This window comes from Cryptomeria japonica, chromosome 11, assembly GCF_030272615.1.
Source record: "Cryptomeria japonica chromosome 11, Sugi_1.0, whole genome shotgun sequence".
Lineage (NCBI taxonomy): Eukaryota > Viridiplantae > Streptophyta > Pinopsida > Cupressales > Cupressaceae > Cryptomeria > Cryptomeria japonica.
The window spans coordinates 402,246,238-402,261,341 of NC_081415.1; the positions used below are offsets into that span (position 1 = coordinate 402,246,238).

Below are 15,104 nucleotides of genomic sequence, written 5' to 3' on the forward strand. Positions count from 1 at the left end.
AGCAATTGAATTTAGGAAAAGTAATCAATTAACATCAAACAAATGATAATGCACACTATAGCTTCAAGCCTTCAACCATATTAGAAACATGAGGGGAAAATACCATAGGATGCTGGGAGACTATCATCCACAATTAAGCCCAAGAGTGTCGAACAGGCAACCAAATCAATAGGGGCCCACAAGCAACCAACCCAATGTGTGTCCACAAGTAACCAACTTAATGGGTGTCCACATAATGGGTAGGATCTGTACTCCTGCATCCCTATTGTGTTTCCTTGATATTCAGATTTATTCTCTAATTTCTCTTGATCATTCGATATCCACCCATAAACTTACTAATTTGAGGCTGCTTATCAGATTTCTGCTTTTTATTTCCATTTTTCTGATTTCCATCCAATCGTTCATTCTATTCGATTTGATCCTTCTTGGATGACCTAACAAATCTGTTCGTAACATATTTTTATATCTATTGTGTACTTTACCCAACTGCTCTTAATTTGACTGATTTTCTATATATTTCTATTCGGTGTTTGCACAAAATCTGCAAATCTTCTACACATTTCTGCTCTGAAGTCTGCTTTTGTTTCTCTTCTAAATCTGCTAAAGACCTGTTAATAATTCTCCTTCAAATTTTCTTATAATTCTGATTCAGGTCTGCTCCTAAATCTTCTTTTAATGGAAAAAGATATTTTCTTCCATTCATTCCATGATCTCTTTTTATATCTCTCATGATGGAGTGGATAGTCACAACCCTATTGACATCCCATCCTTTACAAGGGACACAACTCCTCTCAGCCCAAGCGTTGCTTGGCTTAAAGTAAATTGCATGCCAAAAAGGTTAACTTTGTTTAGTTCTAATTTGGCCCTTTTTTATTAATTATATCCCTTGATTATTGGTCGGCCCCCTATATGGAGTGCTAGCATTATATCCTTTGCCTGAGTTTGGTGTAAAAAGGGCTGCGATTGCTTTTAGATTGGTGGGGCATGACAGGTTTGGTTGATTAGTGGCCGGATCTCATTCCATTGGCCAACATTTATATCAGGTCGGCATATTGGTTTTAAGTGGTCTGTGCATCTACCTCTTGGCTCGGTGTATTAATTTGGCTAGCGGGTTTATTTGGGAGGTGACCCTTTGACCTATGGTTGGCCCACACATATTGGTCGGTTTATTTGCATTGGATGTTTATTGCCAGGTGTGTTATTTTGGCCTGTCACCTTTTTGTTTGGCTGTCTAAGGTTCGTGTGGTCGGCTCTGCTTTCGTGGTGTGCTTTGGTTTTGGTGCTAGCACCAATCCAAAGCGCCAAGCCCCTTTTTTATTTTCACATGCTGCACCTGTGGTTATATGGTGATCAAGTGTTGGACTATTTTTAGCCCTAGGTGCTCATTTTGGCCCCCTTTGTGCCTCTAAAGGGGGGGTCATTTTCTTTTGCTCATAACTCAGGCAATGGGGGGCTGATTTTCGAAAATGAGATTCAGCCAGAAAGCTCGTTCCGTCTACTTCATAGTGGTGGAAGTGATTTCTTTGTTTTGGTGTTTGAATTCATATCTCGATTTTTGGCTCTCAAGCTTGTAACTTTTTGCCATGATCTTCATTTTTTGCAATTCTTGCAGCATTGGAAAGGTATTAGAGAGCTTTACAAAGCCATCCATGCACTTTTTCTAGATTTTGTCCCAGGTACACGTGTGATTCAGTTTTTCTTTTTTTGCATATTGGTGGATTACTGGATTTTGACAGTTGAAGAGGTGCTTCTTTGATCTAGTTACTTCATTTCAGCTATATTTAATGTGATTCATCTCTATTTGTCATTTGAGAAGTGTATCATTGATGTAATCTGTTGGGAAATAAATAGGTTCATTACCAAATATCGTGAAGATTAATCTCTATCCAATAAACTAATTGAATGATGAGATACAAAGCTTAGATAGCTTCAAAATGAAAATTTGAAACTCATATGCAAATCTGAAAATTAAGTTGCCTTAATTGTGGAAAACCAAGGCTAAATTTGACAAGTTATAGGAGCCGTTCTTGTGTAACTCCTCATCTATGACACATCGTAGATGCTTTTACGCGTTTTGAATTTTGTCATATGTAACCCCCATATTGAAAGAGATGCCATAACTTGTCATTAAGATGCATATTTTTTGGGAAGAGGGAATCTTCAAGAATCCTACCAAGTGGGATGCCCCAAACTACAAGATAAATAATATTTTAAAAAGCTCAAAACTGAAATCTCTGAGATTTTCCACATCATAAGAGCCTGAGGTTCCTTATTCAGGAACAAAAATACAGTGAAAATTACTTATGGTGGATGCGGATTTCTCAAGCTCCAAGATGCTCTCGCATCAATGAACGTGAACTTGATTTTCAAAATTTCAAGGCTACCAGATAATTGTATGCTGAAGCCTGAAAGGATCTATTCTTGTAGGCAAAAATGTCAAACCAATATTGGGTTCATGCATGGAGAAGGTTGCTAGTGTTCTTATCTTAAGAACTTTAGCCTGGAATGGGTGTTCCTACTATATGCTTGGGCTGCTTAAGTTTGCTTATTGTGAACATTTTAATTTATGTGTGAGTAATCGGTCTATCATCCCAGGTTATCATGCTTGCATCTCATTTTACCTAAGACCAATATGAAATCTTCCCATTGCTTATTGTAGCAAAAATCTTATTCAGGATGTTGGAATAAATTGATAAACCTGGGATGGATTTAATTAGGGAAAAAATTGAGTTAGTGTTGGGAAAAAAATTAAAAAATTGCGGAGAAATCAGGAAAATAACCTGGAAATCCTAATTTTTAAACCAAAAGAGTGTTATTCAACTGATAAATTGTCAAAAAAGGTAAAAATTCAGGCTGACTAATTAAACAAAAAACTTGCATTTAAAAAAAAAATTTAACACCCAGGCTGAGCACCATTTAATTGTAATTAATCATGACCTTTTGCAGATTTCTTCATATATGCTGTTTATATCTCAATAAGTTCTAAAGTATTTTGTTTTTGATAAAAATAAATGTAATTTGACACTTAATGTTATTAAATTTTACCACACAACATAGAAATGAAAAAGTTGATAACTACATGAAGGATAATTTTAATATAAATTCTAAATTAAAATAGCAACATGTTCTAAGATCATATATCTGAGTTTTGAATCATATTTACTTCATCCTATACAATCTGATTAGTGTTTAATCTTATCTAAATTTTTTGGGTTGAGCAGATGAAACATGCTGATCTAGATCTTGGCTTTTTATGATTTTTTATAATAGTAAAAAATAAAAACTTCTATATAATCTATAAAAAGGAAATATCTTAAAACTAGCAAATGTATGTACAACAGGACAATTTCGGGTCTATGATTGAAATAGATATATGTTTAGTATGTTCCTTTTTTAAATTTTTTGGGTTGAGCAGATGAAACATGCTGATCTAGATCTTGGCTTTTTATGATTTTTTATAATAGTAAAAAATAAAAACTTCTATATAATCTATAAAAAGGAAATATCTTAAAACTAGCAAATGTATGTACAGCAGGACAATTTCGGGTCTATGATTGAAATAGATATATGTTTAGTATGTTCCTTTTTTAAATTTTTTTGTCAAAAATCAGCTTTATCAACCTTTTTGAAAATACCAAATTCCTAAAAATTTCCCCTCTTGTATGATCTATTGGCATTTTGTTTCAGGCTGGTGCTTTCTTCTCATCAGCTCGGAGCGATGCAGCTGCACAACAGAGAGAAATAGAAGACTCCTCATATGTTGCAGAAGAATCCATGGATAGTCCCTTGTTACTAGAACAGGTTACGTCAGCTGTTGGCTGTCTTTTCTGTCAATATAACCTCTTTTTTAATGTCATGTATATATCATACTTTTTTGGTTTGCATGACTTGTTTCTCTGATGATTAAATATTGGTACAGGAAATGCTGACAGAGCCTTTGAAGCAAGGAAGGCTAGGATTTATTAGTGGTCTTGTTCCTAAAGTGAAGGCGATACCATTTGAAAGGATTCTGTTCCGTGCTACAAGAGGTAATATGTACCTAAAGCAGGCTGTGGTTGAGGAGCCAGTAACTGATCCCGTCTCAGGGGCAAAGGTTTGTTAATAATCATATTACAGTCATTAAAAGGTTAAGGAAAACAATTTTATATAATCTTGCTTAACATTCTAAATCAATTGCATATTCCCTTTATTAATCTTTAAATTTAGGTGAATATTCCCAAGCACGACAAAGCCCCAGTGTATGCAGTAAAACCTTTTAAGCAAAAAATGAAATAAATATATAATAACATCCACTACTGACCAAGTGATTGTCATCGAGGCTTGTAAATTATGAGCATGCTAAGCTGAACATAATGCATCCTTAAGAATCTCTTCAAAAGTAGAAAATAGAGGACTGACACTATTAATCTGATTTTCAGCTGGATATTAGTTCTTTGTCACTCTGAGTACCTCTTCTGTAGTCTAGTTTAACTGTATTGAGCTTTCATTTCTTAAATCTCAGGGATAGTTCATAGAGATATCAAACAGATAAAAGTATATAAAGATACTAGATAAGCTAGCACTGACTGAGTTTACTTAATTTGTATATCACACAGAATTATACAGAGTTCACTGTCATTTGCATTGTGGGACTCAAGGTGAGTTTTCCATTAAACATCCACATAAGAAATAGATAATTAGTCATTTCCTAAGGAGCTTCTGTTCATGATCACGTGAGATCATATGTTAAAGACTTTTCATCATTCCATGTATCAAAGTTTTCAACTTTGAAAACTCCAAGCTTCAGTTTCAGCATAAAATCAACCCTAATCACATTGGAGGAGAGAGTTGCTGCCATATGATCCCCATCTAGGACCACTACCCAGCCCCAATCCAAGGTCAAGACAAGTGAAAATACTGAAAAATAAATTGAATGAATGATTCAATAATCGGATAATCTATTCAACAATATACAAGCGTATATATAGAGATTACAAGACGACGTTCTAAATTAAGAACACGTCGTTTAAAGTGAAGTACTAAAAAGCTAAACGCTAAATAAAGCTTAAAAGCTAATTAAGTAAAAAGAAAAAGCTAAATGCTAAATAAAGCTTAAAAGCTAATTAACTAAAAAGCTAAATGACCATTAAACAAGGAACTAAATATAGGTGACTAAAATATAATTAAATATTCTAATAAATACTACTTCCACTTACTGTCTTTTGATTAACAGTTGACACAGTTTACAGTAGGCATAGATTTTTTCTTACCTTTACCTTGATTAAGAGGGTTTTTCTCTAGTTATAACTTCCAACATGTTGTGAGGTATTCACACATCGCCCCATTGAAAATGGGGACCCCCACTTTTTGTTTTCTAGGTTGTCTTTGAGTCTTTGCTGTTAATCTTTGCATTGGAGGGATAGAGTTTCTCAAGTAGCTAGAGGGTCATCAAGTCAGGTTGGTCTCCTTAGGGTGGAGTGAAGATAGTCGGTTGTGAGCATGAAAGTAGATCTAGAACCCCTTGGATCATGCCTAGGTTTCTTGTGTTATCTGATCATATTTCTAGTTGCAAGAACAAGCCTTGGTTGTTTGAATTGTGTCCTTCTTGAATTTCACATAGATCCTGTACCTTGCTAAGGACATAGACTCCCGTACCTTGCCAAGGGTCGAGCAAATTTTATAAGATCTTGTACCTTGCTCAAGAGTCCAAGCGAATAGATGCTCTCAAAAGGTCAGATTGGTAATTGCTTTCATGTGGAAAGAGTGGAGAATTTAAGGTTAAAATCAACAAAGTAAAAGAAAGTTGAAGGAATCAAATCAAAGATCTTCACCAAGTCACGTACTTTACTCAAGATTGAGAGTGAACTCTGCCATGTCCTTCCAAAGGTCCTAGAGCGAATTTTGAGTTTTGTCCTTGGAAAGGTCCTAGAGCGAATTTTGAGTTATGTCCTTGCTAAGGACATGGAGCGAATTTCTCACCTTGGAGCCTATCCTTGCTAAGGGCATGGAGCGAATTTCTCACCTTGACCATGTCCTTGCTAAGGACATGGAGCGAATTTCTTACTTGGACCCTGTCCTTGCTAACGATTGAGAGCGAATTTTTCATGAAGATATGTACCTTGCTGAGGTCCCAAAGCGAAATTCTTTACCAAGTCATGTACCTTACACAAGGCATAGAGCGAATTTCATCTCCAAGTCATGTACTTGCTAAGGTCCTAGAGCAAACTTTTCCATGTCCTTGCTAAGGTCCTAGAGCAAACTTTTCCATGTCCTTGCTAAGGTCCTAGAGCAAATTTTTTCATGTCCTTGGAGAGGTCCTAGAGCGAATGTCCTTAAAGACAAACATTTTTGGCACTAAAATTTCATTTAAAATTCGAATTGCTAAAAGGGAAAGCTCTAATGTGTGTCGGCAAGCATTAAGGAAGGCAATTTATTATTTTATTTTTGTCAAAACAAGTCGGCCTTTTACCCAAAAGACAGACCTTTACTCTAAGCGCCTATAAAGGGTGGCTCAAAACATTCATTTCAACTATCAAATCAAACATTTTCTCTCTCCAAGTGTGAATGTGAGAGCAGAATTAGCGAATTTCTTCAGCAAGGCAGCGAATTTTATCCATACATGAGCGAATTTCATTAAAACATAAGTGAATTGCTCCAGCACAAAGGTGAAATTGGACATTGAAGGTGCAGAGCTGATGATCAAGGAAGATAAATTCGAGCGTTAAAGATACAGATCTGATGTTTTAGGAAGGTGAATTCAACATACAGCAGGAGGGAGCGAATGTACCCAGCTGGGAGACATATCAACTAGTGGACTTCATCATTAGACAGCCCAGATTTGCCCTAGGACATTAAGTTTACTTTCCACACAGTGAATTCAGTTATTAAAAGGAGCAATCTCCCCTATAGAAACACATATCAGACCTGCAGCATATAGAATAAGAGATTAAGTCAAAATGGGAATGTGTGAAGGTTATATATCATGTGAAATTGATGCCCATTTGTTTCTTTTGCAGGAGGCAAGGAAAGAAATCATAAGGATCAGGCTGGAGGAAGATTGGAGTAAGGATCTCAAGGAGAAAGTTTCAACACCAAGGACAAGATACAAGGAGGACCTCTTCAAGTAGCTTCATCAACATCAAGAACACCTCAAGTGCATGAAGAAGACTCAAAGTGCTACTAGGCTGAAAAAATTCAAATATTCAACAGCTGCAAACTGTAGAACAGGATATACAAGCAAGGATAGAAGGAATGACTTGACCATGACAAATACTTCGTATCACCACTATGCAAGTTCAAGAAGAAACTTCATCAAACACAACGGTATTTAGAAAGGAAGACAAGACTCCCATCACATCCTAGCGACATGAGGAGATAAAAGGAATGCAAGGAAGAATCCACTCAACTACCTCAAGGCACTAGAGCATGAAGAAAAGATAACCCACATGATAGAAGGATGTTTTGCAATCTTGAGTTCCCTTTGGGAATCCAAGAATCGAAGTCAGTATGATGAAGAGATACATTCAACCGGTTGCATCATTCATTTAGCATATCATGAGCAAGAGGAGGGTCAACCCAAGTCATCACAAGACCTACATCGAGCACGATTGAAGAAGCAAATAGTTTCAGAAGAGTTAATTAAAGTTTGCATCATCATCACATTGAGCAGCTGAATAATACCGAGTATCAAGAGATGTCTCTCAACATCCCTTCATGGCAGTGAATCAAATCAAGACTACAAAGTGCAAGATTGAGGTGGCATCCCAGTCGCTACTCCACCAATCAGAGAGGTCCACATCAACGCGTCTAAGTTAAATGAACCAAGCTCACCCATGGATGCACAAACTCCGAGGTACCTACCCTTGACATCTATTGGTCTACGCTCATTGGATGTAATTTTCTCATTGGCTAAGGAGAGTTTGTTGTAACAAACCCTAATTAGGGTTTCATTGTAAAATCTTGGCCATTGATGGAGAATCAATCCTGGCCGTTCATTGTAAATGAACTCTCTATATAAGGCTCAAGCTCTTCATTTGTAAAGGTTAATAGTTGGTTAATAGTTAATAGTGCTAGAATAGTGAATAGAATAGAATAATAGATAGCTTAGAAGAATAGCAATTAGAATAGAAATTAGATTAGGAGAAGGCAAAGATTGTTGCCAAACCTTGTTGTAAAGAACAATTGATTTCATTGAAGTTATGGTGAATTTGATTTTTTTTCAACAGCTCGCATGGTCTTTGCTTCTCGATCTACTTTCATGTTTATTAGATTGAGTGGAGGAATTTGTTGAATGTATTTGTGTCGAATCCATTTTATCCATACCACTAGCCTCTTACTGATTGTAAGCATGCCTTGTGTGGTCAACTGGAATGATATGATCTTAACTTCGAATCGTTCTACATTCATTGCTTATGCATTAACTTGAATGGTGATCGATGTTTGTTGGTATTGATTTGAATATCTTCGAAATATCCTTAGAAGATTGCAATGAGCTTGTGTCAAATTGTTTAGTTTGATTGTGAGACCTGGCTCAGTAGGATTCCATCTAATCATTCACTCATCTTCCTACATTCTTAGGATTAGAATAGACTCTCTCAACCCCTCATCGTTTGCCATTTTTGCAAAATCAAGCTAGTTAGGACAAAAAGCATCGCATATTGCAACATCGGATGATCTAAGTTCCAGCAAATCAAGCATTCAGGCATTCAAACATAAGTCCCCTTGTGATTCCAACATAATCACATCAATCAACAGAGCTTATCCACACGTAGTGACCCTATATTCATGAACCTTGGAGTCTTCTCGAGTGATCCTTAAGCTAATCTTCAGCATTTGAGAGATTTTGTTCAAGAGACGATAAGATACTCGTGGGTATTTTATTCTGTGTTCGCATGTGCATAAAAACACATCAACACAACAAGAGGATTCTAAATGACTGTCTTGGCCACAAGGATCACAATGCACATCTTTCTTCTTGGCACTTGTGGAATTCACCTTTTTGTCTTTGCTTGAGCTCCACTTATTCTTGGGGAGGATGGAGGACTATCTATTTCTAGATAGTGAGCATAGGCACATGCCTCATCTATGCCCACGAGTTTGGATAGGAACATGAATCTTTAAAGATGGGCTATGAAGGCCTCCAATAAATTTTATGAAGAACTCATCTTGTTATCTTTCCTTCTATGAAACTTACTATTGTATTCTTGTACACTTTGTCCCTCTTTTTACTTGAAAAATTGTCGTCGATATATTTTTGATTTTTCTCCTCTATGATAAAGAAGATAAAACTATCTTTTAATCAAAAATTAAAATCGATTCTATGATCTAATTGAAGCTTGTTTCTCAAGTATATAGAACACAAGAGACTCCCAAAATCGAGTCAAAACATGCTTTGCTAATCTTAATCTAGGAAAATAAATCTTTTGTTCCAAAGTAAGAAAATGTATGCTGAAATATACCCCCATATCCACCAACCAGTGCTTAAGCTTCTGTGTCCACATTTCCTTCAAATGGTGGAATCTCAATCTTGGCCTCCACTTTGAATAGAGATTCTGTTTGGATTGCTTTTCTCACCATGCAAAGAGTTGTCCTCATCTTTGGAATAGGCTTTGCCTTTCTCTTCGGTGTCTTCCAAAACACAGATTTTATCCATGAGTCTCCATTAGACTCTTAAGTCTTTGTTGATTGAGATAAGCATGCAAAGTTTCCTTCCATCTTGAGGAACTTTGCTTCTTCATACATAAATTTCTCTTATCTTTCCATGCTTCCTAGTTATTTCTTCCATCTATGATACTCATTGTCTCTTTGATAAGGTAAAATATCTCCTTCACTTGACCTTGTTGTTGGGATGAACCTGTAGAATAGTTGGAACAACTTCCACAAAAGTAAGAAACTTTTATGATACCACTTGATCAGTAAATTAGGATGGATATTCAATACTCTAGTCATCACTTTACACATTTGTCACTGAGAACAAATATGACTGGAATTATTGTAAGCACAAATGAATTCAGGAAAATGCAAGAACTAGAGAGCAAACATCACCACAAGCTTGGAACACAGATTTACCCTAGAGAAATCCATACAATGCCTGGGAGAAAACTCCAGCAAAATGAGCTACTACTCACATAAATCCTCACTGCAATAGCAACTTACAGATCTGTGTCTCCTGATGAACATGAATCTAATTTGATTCAGTCTCCCTATAATCTCTCTAACACTGGTCTTTTCTTACTGCGGTCAATCTGGAACTCAGAAAATGCATTCTAAATCTGAATTACATGCTACTAGAATGATCAATTTGGGTTTACAATGGCTTGTTAAAGCATTACAACATAGACTGGAAGTTGTAGAGCCTAAGAAATTGAAGAAATGAAGGGGAATGGAATGCCCCGTGCTGTTTCTTGTGCATGGATGAAATTGCAGCTTCCTATTAGAATGAAACTTCTATGACAAAAACAAAACGCAAAACTTCTGCTATCTGGCAGATTTGTCCTTTCCTGGGGGCCATAACTTTTGCATACAAATTCAAAACGAGGTGCCATTGTTTTTGATGTTGCATTTATTTTTGAAAGGAATCCAAATGAGCAATAGCATTCAGATTTTGATGCTATTAAAGACCTGCTTTTTGGAACTGCAACACAAGTGTCCTTACTTTGCCATGGAGTCTCAAACAACTGTATCCATTTATGAATCTATTCAACCTTTATACATGAGTTGGTTGTGTCCAAAGGTTGCAAAATACCTCCAATGCCTTTGGTTGGCTTCAAGAAATGAGGAAGTAGGGTACTGGAAGAATGTGGATAAAATGTTGCTCAACTCTTTGTACAATTATTGGTACCTCCCCTAGATACCCTGGTATACAGGACACTTAAAAATGAAGTGCTCCGCAGTGTCAATTATAGTAACAATGTTCTGCGACAAATTGTGATACCTTGCGAGTTTGGCTTGCCAATTTTATCTTCATACATGGGATCTAATCCCAGGGAACCAAAAAGTTGACAAAATCTTACAATTTTAATCATGATTTCAGCAGAAATTGTGATTTTAACTGCACAATCCCATTTTAGTCGATTAGGCATGAAATTAAAAAAATGGCAATTTTTTCCCTCCTTTTTTAAATTTTCACTGTTTTTAATTTTCTGTGTGATCAAAAAAATCTTTATCTTCTGCTTTTCTGAAACAAGCAATATTTTTTCTATGATGGTCTCAATCTCTTGGAGAGCCCAAAGATAGCTGATCTTGTCAAGTTGTGAGATATGGTTGTTAGTCTCAGCATGTAATGGGTGGTTGGAGCACATCCTCAGCTGGTCAGGGGACTCCTGAAGCTGTGCAGGCAATGATAATGAAGATAGGCTGAATGATGATGCCTTCTACATTTCTTAAGTAACGGTTCATCTTAGAAATCCAACTAGGAGCTTAGTGGTTTTTGAACATCTAAATGACCTGAATATACCATCAGTAAATATCCTCTTTGACAATGCTATTAATGACTTGAATAAATCAATAGTATATTTGTTATGGAAGAAGCCAATTAAAGGCATCAAGGTAAAACTTGATCAATAGAGGATTTGATAGATTGAAGACACATACTTGTCCAGGATTGTCTAATGGGGTCCAAGGAGGCAATTCTATTTAAAGACAAATGTGCCAAGTAGGCACCTCCCTCATGAAGTGAGGCTGAAGATGCAATCAAAGTGAAGGAATTTTTTGTAAAATTCTGCCTGGATGATGCTCTCAGGAGCAATCCATTTGTAACAAATCATGGACTGACATGAGAGGTTGAACCTTCTATATTTGTCATTGAGAATACCCCAAAACCTCCAACCCATAAAGAACTGTAGGCTGAATAACTAAATTGAAGACACATTTTGAAGGGATATCTTGGAAGTGTGGCTAAAAACATTGGTACTCCTGGATAGAGAGTGACGCATAAATCTTCTAGAGATGCAGTTGAGAGGATGGTTTCAGATTGAAAGATGGTCCCACTAAACGGGACTCCCACAAAAGTATAAGCCATGGAAAACACAGAATTGCACATGAATATTATACAAAAAAATAAATTGATATTAAAACTCTCTGATGGGTTCTTTAAAATGGGATTGAAGGCTCTATTATATGGAGCCTCTTAACTGAACGGACATTGGAACAACATATACAGTGTTACCAATATGTGGGAATAATAATTTGTGGGCACTAGTGTATCAGTACATGAATCCATATGATCATATAACACTACCAAAAGTATATCACCTATTGGCAGTGATCTTGTGTGATATATATTGATTGAAATCCATCAACCTCCCTTGGTCCTACCTTTTGCCTTATTTTCAGTAACAGTTTCATTGCCTCTAACTGTACTGTTACATTTCTGGTATTACATACATATCTGCCTGCTGATGCACATAGCCGTTATTTTTTACAATGCATTGTTTTAACTGAAACATTATCTTTGACATTTTATTGTTTAAAATTTGGTCTGTGCAGGTTGAGAAAATTGTTTTTGTTATATTTTTTTCTGGAGAGCGTGCCAGGGCTAAAATACTGAAAATATGTGATGCCTTTGGAGCAAATCGCTATCCTTTTCCTGAAGAATTCAGTAAACAAAGGCAAATGATTGGAGAGGTATGCTTCTACGATCTTTGAGCTTCAGATTTCAGATTTAGTGAGAGACTTGATTTTCCTATAAAATGCTATATATATTTTGTGCTTCACTTATTTTGGGGCATAAGATGTTAGTTGTGGACATATCATGAAGGTTGGCATGTGGAAATGCTTATACTTAATTATGGTTTTGGTAAGAATGATGCTGACAAATGTTGATATTTAATATTAACAATCATCCAAAGTAGGATTAACAGGTAGTTTCTATGTCAATACAATTTTGGTAAGAATGGTGCTGACAAATGATGATATTAACTGGGTCTATCACCTAAAGTGGGATTGACAGGCAGTTTTCTCAAGTAAGAGCAGTAAATTTGGCATATGGTTTGAAGTTTTGATTTCATTATTTGATGGATGTGAAGATTTCATATGTATCCATTATTATTAGAAGTGTCAACAGAGAAATTTATTGGGATGGTTTCTTCCTATTGCATAAGATAAGAATATTTTGAACAGGGAAAGCTGTAGGCTTTTTTCCTGTGCCTATTTCAAAGGTGGTGTTATATGTTGCAATTGCAATATATTTCATAGTATAATTCTTGTTTTTCATACTGGTCCTTTTGTATTTTATTTTAATTGACCTTATTGTGCTTTAAATAAGGGGTAGTTGGAAATTATTTAACTACAGAAGAATATAGACAAGAGTTTATGTGACTACTTTCTTTGCATTTGTTGATATATTTATTAATTGACATTCAGGAAAAATATTGTATACTCAATTGCTGTATACCCTGAGTAGATACTGACAGTTGATTGAGTGATCTGTGTTGTTTATGACTATCCTTTTCCTATTTTTTAATGTATGCACTAACAACTTAGACATCCATGTTGATAGAACTTATCTCTGAAAGTCACACAGCAAATACTGAGAGGTGGGGGGGGGGGGTGGGGTAAATCAGTATTTGAAACCTTTTTAAATCAACAAATAACTCTTGAAACAACTGGAAACAAAGATGTAGAAATGCAAGCTAAACATGAAAACAACACAAAATTTTCTCGTGGAAAACCCTTTCGGGTAAAAAACCACGGCATCAAAAGACTTTCATCAACTTCATATGGGCACCAACCCAGATTACACAGCTAAAATAAAAAAGAGCAACAACTCTCCACTCAGCACCAACTAAGACCAGTAGAGGCTCCAACCCCCAAACAAAAGAGAGCACCAACTCCCTTTTAAACACCAAAATGTGAACTCAGAATTACAAAAACCAGAACTTTCAAACTTCTCCAGAACGCTGTATAGAATCAAGATTCAGAAAAATCAACTTCACGAACTTGTTACTGTCATACAAACATCTTTGTAAAGTTTTACTTCACATCCCTTTTACATGACCAGCTATACTTTCGAGTTCTTAACAGCCCACCAACACTTCCAAGTTCTTCACAGCTCAGCATGCACTGCGAATCCCCCCCCAAATCTTCCAGAAAAAAAAAAAACTTCTCACTGAGTTCGTATATTTTATACTTTTCAACGTGCACCTCATATTGTAAAAACTCCAATTCTCTACAGAAAATTCATACTAAAGCCAGTCATAAAAGAACAAAGGCTCAAGATCTGTAATAATAATTTTTATTGCTGTATCTCCATGAAATTGAATAAAAGCACTTCAAAATATGATTTCAATGCATGAACTAAGAATCAACCTAGGCACCCACAAAAACGACTTCCCAGCCAGCTGTAATCTCCTCTGCCGTTACAAACTCCAGCACAGGTAAATCAATTCTGATCCGCATTTAAAAAAGAATCCTCACTTTGAAAACAAAATCGTAGGCCACCACATCCACTAAATGATGCAGAGAAAACATTTTCAATAATTCACATATCATGCACTGCCACATAAAGAAAACTTCATTGATTTTCACCAAGGCACCACTTCACAAAAAGAATAACGTCCTCATTATTTATGGCAACTCCAACTTTCACACTTTTCTTCAAAAACACGACTCAGCTATTTCCAGAAGAAAAGACGAAACCAACATGTCACCACTCATGCCCAGCTCCAAAAAATAATTAATATCTTCCGTTACTTTTCACACAAACGTATTTTCTAGCGATCCATTATATGCCCTGTTTATATGGTAAAACTGGCAGCCACCACTATATTATTTACTCCATGCTTAAATAGTCTGACCCAATAATTTGGACAATAAATGGCTGGATGGAAAAGTAGTATCACCGTTAACTTTCCTTGTCCACATACCGTAAAAAATAAATAAGGCATTACACTTGCTCGTAAATTAAAATCGCACCTTTTCCTTTGATAGTAACCTGGCAACTTATCTTGCTGACTTGTTCATGATAAGACAAAAACTTTATCTCTTATGCCATCACAGCCTTTTTCAATATTCAAAGATGACATAGCATAAAAACTGATTTGGCAGCTGACAAGGTGACAAGTAGGCACCCACACAACTGAAACAGACACATAGGCACCTTAAACAGCCAAGCAAGCAGCTGGAGC

At 36.1% G+C, this 15,104-nt stretch overlaps 1 protein-coding gene across 2 annotated transcripts in view; it reads left to right on the plus strand.

The window, feature by feature from the left end:
- LOC131071583 (V-type proton ATPase subunit a3) overlaps positions 1-15,104 on the plus strand; it is a 45,425-nt gene that overhangs the window by 15,103 nt on the left and 15,218 nt on the right. For both annotated transcript variants that reach the window (XM_058007483.2, XM_058007484.2), the window contains exons 5-7: positions 3,688-3,801; positions 3,920-4,093; positions 12,466-12,603. In XM_058007483.2, the coding sequence (XP_057863466.1) occupies positions 3,688-3,801; positions 3,920-4,093; positions 12,466-12,603 (426 nt within the window). The remainder of the gene's footprint in view (positions 1-3,687; positions 3,802-3,919; positions 4,094-12,465; positions 12,604-15,104) is intronic.